The sequence below is a fragment of the Myotis yumanensis genome, unplaced genomic scaffold (assembly GCF_028538775.1).
Source record: "Myotis yumanensis isolate MYYU_CA2020_CCGP unplaced genomic scaffold, mMyoYum1.0.hap1 SCAF_10, whole genome shotgun sequence".
NCBI classification, from domain to species: domain Eukaryota; kingdom Metazoa; phylum Chordata; class Mammalia; order Chiroptera; family Vespertilionidae; genus Myotis; species Myotis yumanensis.
The window spans coordinates 45,066,448-45,075,979 of record NW_027223761.1 but is presented as its reverse complement, the minus strand read 5'-3'; the positions used below and the strand labels follow the sequence as shown (position 1 = coordinate 45,075,979).

Genomic DNA, 9,532 nt, shown 5'->3' with positions numbered 1-9,532 from the left:
TCTGTATTGAAGCATTTTTTAAAAACCAACAAGCATTAGTTTGATAAAAGTAATATTTCATAAAAATAATTTCAGTGTGTGTAACTGTTGAAGGCAGCGACATGCCGGTGCCTGACAGAATGTGCGGGTGGGAAGGGAAATGCCGGGCCGGGCGCGGTGCAGTGTGCACAGGGCTGTGGCTGCAGAAAACAGTCCACCTTGGGTAGGCGGTTCCCAGAGGCAGGGCCCCTTTCCTCTGCTCCTCCAGCGTGTCCGTTCATCCAACGATGTACCTAGTTCTGGCTGAGTTTCAGACCCTGTTTTGGGCAGAGGCTGTGGAGTTACCTTTGCTCTTGACATTTAAACCAATTGTTATAGCCCTAACCGGTTTGGCTCAGTGGATAGAGTGTCCGCCTGCGGACTAAAGGGTCCCAGGTTCGATTCCGGCCAAGGGCATGTACCTTGGTTGCAGGCACATCCCCAGTAGGGGGTGTGCAGGAGGCAGCTGATCGATGTTTCTAACTCTCTTCCTCTTCCTTCCTCTCTGTAATAAAAAAAATCAATAAAATATATTTAAAAATAAAACAAAGAGTACAATATCAACACTGATAAATCATGTTGATATTAAAAAATAAAATAAAATAAACCAATTGCTACAAAAGGCTGCTCACCCTGGAACTGGGCCCCCACCTTGGGAATGGTACATAGTCCACGTGCACTTTCCTTCCAGGATGAAGGAGGTTGGGGGAGGAGTTATGGTGACCACCCCTCCCGGATTGCCCACCATTGTGCTGGTTTTAAAACTCAAAGTCCTTCCTCTCAGGAAACCTCCTGTCGTGGGCAAACATGGGCACTTGATCACCCTTGCCCAGGGGGCAGGGCTAGCCCTACCTCTCACTTCTTCTTGGTCTTTGTTCTGCTGGAGGAGGTCAGGGATTCCACCGCTTGTATCATCTCGAGCTGATGACATAATCTGCTTTCTGGATTTGGTGTGTGTGTGATGGGGGGGAGGGAGGGCGCGGCAGGGTGGGCGGTTCTGGAGTCCTAGGGTAGGCAGGTAGCAGATCAGGGAGCTGACGATGCTGATTTCTGGATGGCTAAGGTGAAGGGAAGAGAGGACTCTAAGTAAGGGAACTGGGAGAGATGGGGTGGGATCCCTTAAGGTAGGGTGGTTTTGTTAGGGGTAGAAATAGAATACTGGGGATTAGCTACAATTATAAGAAATATTAATCATGCTCTGTTAACCAGGATTGTTTTATTCAGATTAAAGAAAGCACTTTCTAACCTGCCTGGGAGTTGTACACCCTGGGACGTGGGAGCTAACATGGGAATGCAGTCCATCCTCCAGTTCTGAGAACTGCCTATTGTTATGGAAAGATTTACAACCTGGTGGCTGAGGCAACCTCTCCTGCTCTTTACAACCCCCAGACCCCGTAGCCTGTATTCTGGCCCTATGGCTCCGGGAGGCACCAGCCCTCTGTGACCCTCCCCACCAAGCCCACATGACTTGTGACCTGTAATGTGTACGTGCGTACTTTCCCATGCCTGTAATTCCTAATTTCTCATGTAACCTTTGTCCTTCTACCTAATATAAGCAGCTGGCTTATGGGGAGGGGAGAGCAGATTTTTGTGGATGACCTGCTGCTCTCCCATCCTGCCAAATGCTCATATATGATTCAACCCTTTCTCTGCTTAATTGGCTCAAATAGTTACAGTTTCTTTGCCTTCAAAATTGCATGTCTGGGAGCATCCAGTTTGACCTTGGGAGGAGACCAGATTGTTATACCCACCTCATTCCTTAAAATGCAAGTATTTAATAAATATTGAGTTTCTACTATGTACTATGATCTGATTACTAAGTTGCATTATAATAATTTGTTAATTGAACCCTGTTTTAGACTCTGGAAATGCTGCAAGGAACCAAACTCAGAAACAGAGAAGAGAGTTTAGAGACCGGAAGGGGATGTTCACCGGAAATTGACGAGTGAGTCTATCTATTTTTTAAATCTATTTGTCTTGCCGAAACCAGTTTGGCTCAGTGGATAGAGCGTCGGCCTGCGTACTGGGGGGTCCCGGGTTCGATTCCGGTCAGGGGCATGTACTTGGGTTGCGGGCACATCCCCAGTAGGAGATGTGCAGGAGGCGGCTGGTCGATGTTTCTCTTTCATCGATGTTTCTGACTCTCTGTCCCTCTCCCTTTCTCTCTGTAAAAAATCAATAAAATATATTTAATAAATAAATAAATAAATAAATCTATTTGTCTGTCCTTAACCAGTACCATTCTGTCTTCATTATTGTAGCTTGATAGTAAGTTTTAAAATTATGTAGTATCGGGGGCTGGGAGCAGGGTGGAGGGGGACATTGGCGAGGAAAAAGGGGCATCTGAAATACTTTCAACAATAAAGATAAAAATTTTAAAAAGCATGTAGTATGGGTCTTCCAACTTTGTCCTTCTCTACCCACCCAAAATTGATTTAGCTATTTCTATATAAATTTTTACTAAAAAAAGTTTATTGGGATTTTAATTGGGATTGTGTTGAATTTATAGATTAATTTGGGGAAAAAGACAACCTAATATTGTCTTCCAAGCCATGAACTTGGCATACTTCTTTATTTATTTAGATCTCTTTTGATTTCTCTCAACAATGTTTTATAATATTCAGTGTGAAAATATAAATTATAAATTGCATATCTTTTGTTAAATTTATTCCTAAGTATTTTATGTTTTCAATGCTCTTGTAAATAGAATTTTAAATTTTATTTCCAACTCCTTCCTGCTGGTATATAGAAACACAGTTGATTTTTATATACAGACTTAATTTATTAATTCTAGTAGTTGTTTGTACATTTCCTTAGTATTTTCTATGTTAACAAAGCATGTCACCTGCAAATAGCACTACTTTCTTTCCGATCTTTGTGCCTCTCATTTCTTTCTATTCTTTACTAGAGGCCCGGTGCCATTTCCGGGATCCTCCCCTTAAATTTCTAGCCATTCTAGCAACCCCACATTTCTTCCTCTAATACAGTGGTTCTCAACCTTCCTAATGCCGCCACCCTTTAATACAGTTCCTCATGTTGTGGTGACCCCCAATTTCATTGTTACAAATTGAACATAACTAAAGCATAGTGATTAATCACAAAAACAATATGTAATTATATATGTGTTTTCCGATGGTCATAGGCGACCCCTGTGAAAGGGTCGTTCGACCCCCAAAGGGGTCGCGACCCACAGGTTGAGAACCGCTGCTCTAATACCTCAAGCAGCCTTCTGCTCCCTTAAGGTTTCTGCTTAAATTCTAGCTTCCCTACACTGCCCAGAATGAGGAGGTCCCCCTGGGGAAATGCATATAAAATTAGATTTCACCCAGTGTGATCCCAATCTTTCAGGAGTGAAATTCCACCCAGTTTTGACTGTTTTTGCTTGCTCTCCAGTGCCTTCAAATCTTTATTGTTATATTTTGTATTGTTAAAGTTTGAATTGTTATCTGCAGGAGGGTTTGTGATACAAGATACTTTACCATAACTAGAATCAGAACCATTGCCTCTGTTTTTTTGTTTTGTTTTGTTTTGTTTTAGAAAGCTAGCAATACTAAGGCAACCTGACAAAGGCCTTTCTGTTAACAAGGGTTTCTGTCCTTTCCTGTCATCTCCTGGCTCTGAGTTCTTATTGTAGCTCACTTGGCTGCATTTCACAGTAAAATGGATATTTATATTTTTTTGGCTACTCAGCCTCTAAACTCTCTTCTTATGTTTGGGGAATCCTTTACCCTATGGTTCTTGGAGTAAGTTAAAGCCTGCCTCCCAGTATGGAAATCACAAATGCCAACAACACAATTTCTGGGTCCAACAAGAAGGACAGGGTCACATGACCTAGGGCAAGGGCACATGACTAGGTACTGCCAATCAAATGCATGGCATTTGACTTTGACTCAGAGATGAGGCCCAGCAAAGAATTCTTTCTGGTGCAGTGGCCACATGCAGTGTTCTTGATTCATCAGTAGCAGCTACCTGGATACCCTGCCAATGAGTTCTTTGTATATTAAAGTCAGCCAGAATTGGTTTTGTTGATTGAGATGAGAACCTTGAATTGTCCACTTAGTGATAGTTAAACACCAGTAATCCCATCCTGAAGAAATCTTGACAGATAGATGTAAAACATATTGGAAGCTGACCCATCTGTGAGTTGCTTCCTCAGGATATAGCCCCTCCTCCTTTTCAGCTCCTCCCTTTCCCTTTCTGTCCTCTGGCCACAGATCCATCTGAATTCCTCCAAAATATCTTGCCCTTTTCTTCCTCCCTGGCTTTGCAGCTGTTGAATGTCCTCTCCTTGGAATGCAGTTACCATGCCTGCCCTAAACTGCGCACACTGCCTCCTAATTGGTCTCCCCTCTGCATCCCCTCTGGCCCATGCCCAATTCATTCTTCACACGACAGCCAGAGCCATCTTTGCAAAACACATGTCTGAGTGTGTCACTGCTCTGCTTAAAATCTTTTAAAGCTTCACCCTAGCTGGTTTGGCTCAATGGACAGAGCGTTGGCCTATGGACTGGAGGGTCCCAGGTTCAATTCCAGTCAAGGGCACACACCGGGTTGTGGGCTCGATCTCTAGTAGGGGCCGTGCAGGAGGCAGCCGATCAATGATTCTCATCATTGATGTTTCTATCTCTCTCTTCTCCCTTCCTCTCTCTGAAATCAATAAAAATATAAAAAACAATCTTTTAAAGCTTCTTTACTGACCTGTGGATAAAGATCAAATCCTTAACATGATCCCCTAGGTAGGGGGACACGTAGGAGATAGATGTCCAGGACTGGCTTGATAAGGATTGAGGGGATTAAAGGAAGAGTCAATGATCACACCCAGATTTCTGGTTTGGGTAGAGGTAGGGAAGCTCCTTGGTTTATTAACCTTTAACATCTCCAAGGTATGCACCAGTCAGCCTCACATCCTTTGTTGAGCAGGGAGCTGAAAACTCATCCACCCACCTACCCACTCACACTTCAATCTGACATTTAACTACCTGACCAGCTAAGCAGAGGCTTTGGGTTTGAGCTGCAGCTCTACCTTTTATTTGCTGTGCCCTTGGCTTAGGCACTTCCCCTCACAGAGCCTTTCTTTTCTCATCTATAAAGCAGGGATAATACTTTATTTCTCTCTTTCAGAAAGGAATTATTATTGTGAGTGGTAAATAGTCAAGCATGTGACTGTCTCAAATTGGGACTTACTTGAAGATAACCATCTCCTACGAGATGTAGCATCTCCTCAGTAGTAGAATCTACTTGCCTTTTAGAAAAATTACTCTGGTTTTCAGGTGGAAGGTGTATTACAAATGGGTTGAGACAGGAAAGAAAGAGCCTCTGGGCCTCTCAAGCATCAGTGCCCTTGGAGAAATGCATGGGGAGGCGGCCTGCATTGAGGGTGGAACACACAGACCTGCCCAGCACCTTAGAGTAAGCCTGGATCCTCCCCTGTCCACAGTTGGTCCCTCGGCAGGTGCCGTTGGCTCTACCTCCAAATATAAATGAATCTCTTTTTTCTTTTCGTTTCTGCTGCCATCACCCTAGTCCAAACCATTACCCACTCTCTCTTGCCTGCTGCAATAATAGAGTGCACTGCTTCTGTTCTTGTCTTGCTCCAAGAGATCTCTTTCCAATAGCTAGAGTGACCTTTAAAAATGTAAAGTAGTCGCTGTTACTCATCTCCCAAGTCCTCCACTGGCTCCCCAAACTCCTTAGTTCCAGCCACAGGCCCTACATGATCTTCACTATTTCTTCCCATCACCCAAACCCAGGCACCCTGGTCCTGGGCTTCCAAAGGGCCCAGCTTCTGTACCTGCTACTCCCTCTGCCCCTGGCTCTCCCCACACACCACACAGCACTGGCTTCTCATCTGCAGGTCTCAGCCCACAGGTCATCTCCTTGAAGAGCTTTCTCCTAAGAACACTTGCCGCCAGTATGCTTTGAACATCGTTTTATTTCCTTTTAACACTTATCGCTGCCTGAAATTAGATTGTTTATATTTATAGCGGTCTCCTCAAGATTACTACATTTACATTTTTATTGATTTTAATTACACTAGGAATACATAACAGATTGTATTCCTGACAGGTAAAGTAAAAATACCCCCTTCACTCCTCTTCCCCCCTCCTACATCCCTCTCTGGAATGACAGCTCCATCTGTCCAGTTGATCACTGTTTGTAAGTACCTAGAACCACGTATGGCACATTGAACAAACAGTTACTGAATGAGGAGTAAATCAAGGGCCAAGTTCTGGCTCTACTACATGTTAGCTTCCCTTTGGGGAGGGCCTTAGAGGGAAAGTCAGAGGCCAAGGGCCACATGAACCTATGGCCTTCGGCAAACTACTTAGCTTCTCTGAGTGTCAGTTTGCTCTTTTATAAAAAAGGGAAAAGAACATTTATCTCATAGAATTGTGAGCATCAAGCAGTGCCGGGCACACCGTACACCCCCTTGTGAAGTTTATGGGCTAGCGGGATGTACTTGAAATCCTGCATGTTGACTCCACAGGCTATCAGTCTGTTCAGCATCCCTAGAAGGTTAGAGCCATGCTTGCCAAACTGGGCTGGGAAGAGTTGTGTGCAGGCAGAGAGTGTCTGAATGGAGATCATGTGGTTTGGTTGAACTTCTGTTTTCTAGGTGGGGAAACTGGCCTCTCCATCTTAGTAAGGATCCTCTCTGGCTCACACAGTGAGCCTCCTCTCATCAGACAAGACTCTGGTAGATTCCTCTCAAGATCTCGGCCCTTAGTGGAAACAGCAGGTGGCTTCCTCTCCTTCCCCTGTGGGAGTGAGGGTGATGCCCAGAGACCAAGGCCAGGAGGAGGGTTCTAAACTGCAACCCACACTCTCCTAGCTCCCAACCTTGTCCAGACCCTGGACCACCCTGCCTGCCTATCCGTCCCTCAAACCCCCCAATCACTTGCCATCTGGACATAATTATGGTAATTCCACTGGGATATCCTTACCCGACTATATAATCAGCATAGGTATCTGTTTCTGAGCATAATTACAGGAGATGTTTACAGACCCACAGTCACATCAGAGTAACTGATAGCTTCATTTCCTCCCATTAATATGCCAATATTAGGGACCTATCGGGGCCAGTGAGCCAAATCCCAGCAGCGAAAGACCTCACACTCAGACAAGCAGGGTTTCAGCCAGGATTCCAAAGGACACCATGAGGCATGCAGGGGGATGGGTTAACATCTCCTTGGCACCTACTGTGTCAGGCACTCAGGGGAGACCAGCAAACACCTATGGCCAATTCTTCAAGCTGCTATTAGTTTCCCACTTTACATGTTTGGAGAGGGCTGATGTGCCGGGTCACCCACAGCAGCCTGTGGAGCTGGGCTAGGGTACTTTGCATCCTGCTACCTCACCAGGCCAGACTCCAGGCAAAGCAGGCCCGCTCTATGCCCTCTTCCTTATCTCCTCTTCTCACGGCTTCCTCTTTTCAGGCAGCCACTACCGCTGCCCGGGCTCCCTCCGGTCCCCCTCCCACCCTCATCAGTGCCCCAGCTTTGTCGCTGTCTTCTCCTGCCCCCTCCACCCCTGCTTCCTGTCTCTGTTGGGTTGTTGGTGTTATCTCTCCAGAAGGGTGGGGAGTTGGGTTGAGGGGAGGGTGGAGCAGAGGTCGACTGCCTTGCCAGGCACCCAGAGTCCCCCTCCAACCTCCATTCCTACCCGACCAGGGGCGCCGCCAGGAACTCGGCCTTGGGGTGGGCAGCCCCTCAGCTTTCACCTTCCCGCACACACAAAGGCTGCCCTCGGTGTGCGCGGGGGAGCGCGCCTGCACTCATGCACAGCTGCACAAAGGCGTGCACACCGCTCCATCCGCACCCATACACTCCTAAACGGCCTGCGCACAGGGCGTGCACACGGACCCGCACCAGCACATTCTCGCGTGCACACACGCGCACGGTATCTACACCAGCGTGCGCCCTCACGTACACACCAAATACACCACACACACGCGCATCTGGACACGCACCCGTGTGGACCCCCAAAGGCCCGGCGGGCCCTGACGCCTCCAGCTGCCCTACCCTGGCGGCTGGCTGGGCGGCGCGCGCACACACAGACACGCGCGCACACACAGACCCACACGCACACTCCCCGCGCTGCTCCACGCCCCTGGCCGCGGCCTGGGTGCTGTGCGGCCCCGCGGGCGGTTCGGCGGGCGGCGATCCGGGCGGGGGCGGGGGCGGGGGCGGGGGCGGCGGCGGCGGCGGCGGCGGCCGGAGGGCGGAGGAGGCGGAGCAGGGAACCGGGAGCCGGCTGGCCCGCGCTCTTCCTGCCGGCCGGGAATTTTCCAGCCCGGGCGCTTACGCCGTGGACCTGCCTGCAGCTGCCGCGGACCATGGGTGACAAAGGGACACGGTGAGTGCGGGAGGCGGCCGGGCCGGTGCGCGCGGGGCTGACCTGGGCCTGAACACGGGCAGGGGTTCCAGTCCGCGCCCTGGCTCTGCGATCGCGGTCATGCCAGGACCGCCAACCTCTGGCTCAGCCGCACTCAGTTCTCTATCCCTGAGGGCTCCCGTGTAGTCGCTGGCAGGGCCGTGGGCGGGGGCACTGAGAGGCGAGGACCCGGCTGCCCCATTTGGCTCATGGCTCCTCAGACACACTCACTCGCTGACACCCAGCTCTGGCCAGCAGACACAGAGACCCACGGGGCAGGCTGACACACAATGGCACACACGCTCATGTGGACACATGGACACACTCATCCATGGGCATGCTCATGCTGTCTCACACACACACACACACACACACACACACACAGACATTCACTGCCACACACTGATCACACACAGTGACACTGTCACACACTCAGTGGTACCACTTGTCAACACATTCTTGCTGACAGTCATGTTGGCATACACAGTCACACTCCAGCACACATCAACTCTCACATACCTTTATGCTGGCATACATGTTGGCCTACACTGTACTCACCTACACTGTCACTCTAGGTCACTGTAACAGACACTCTTACTGGCATACACAGGTTGTCACCCTTACTGACATGACTGCTTATGCGGGCACCTGTCTCACTAACATGGTGTTCGCAAGACCGCACCAACACTGACCCCAGCAGACACACACCAGACTAATGCCCACACCGACCGGCACCCCATGGTCACAGCTAAGAGACCCGGGGCTGCTGACACACTCACTCCAGTCCCCACATGGAGAGAAGTGGAAACACACACATCACACAGTGGGAGGCCCCCGGAGCCTGGGAAAACGCATCCTATCCACTCTATTTCCTTTCCCTCTGACCTCCCTGAGGCCTGGCTGGCTGGCCAGGATCTGTTTGGAGCTGGAGGTGGGACAGGGGCTCCTCTCTGAGGAGCCTGCCCTGACTCAGGAAGGGAGAGGATATGCCTCTGAAGTGGAAAACTGGGACAAAAAGGGGAAGGGGCTGGGGCTGGGGCAGGGTGGCCCCTGGGGATAGCCCTGGTCAGGTGCTCAGCTTTGCACCCTAGCTCTGCCCCCTCAGTCTGCCCACTTCCCTAAGTTCTGATAGAAGCTTCTC

The 9,532-nt window shown here is 49.1% G+C and overlaps 1 protein-coding gene across 2 annotated transcripts in view; it reads left to right on the top strand.

The window, feature by feature from the left end:
* Nucleotides 1-1,871: 1,871 nt before the first annotated feature.
* Nucleotides 1,872-9,532, top strand: part of ARRB1 (arrestin beta 1) — a 77,697-nt gene continuing 70,036 nt past the window's right edge. The window contains exon 1 of one of the 2 annotated variants that reach the window (XM_070425631.1): nucleotides 1,872-1,963. In XM_070425631.1, coding sequence (XP_070281732.1) covers nucleotides 1,887-1,963 — 77 coding nt within the window. In that variant the 5' untranslated portion in view covers nucleotides 1,872-1,886. Of the gene's footprint in view, nucleotides 1,964-8,242; nucleotides 8,374-9,532 lie in introns of those variants that run through there. The other variant, XM_070425634.1, reaches the window with a different exon arrangement.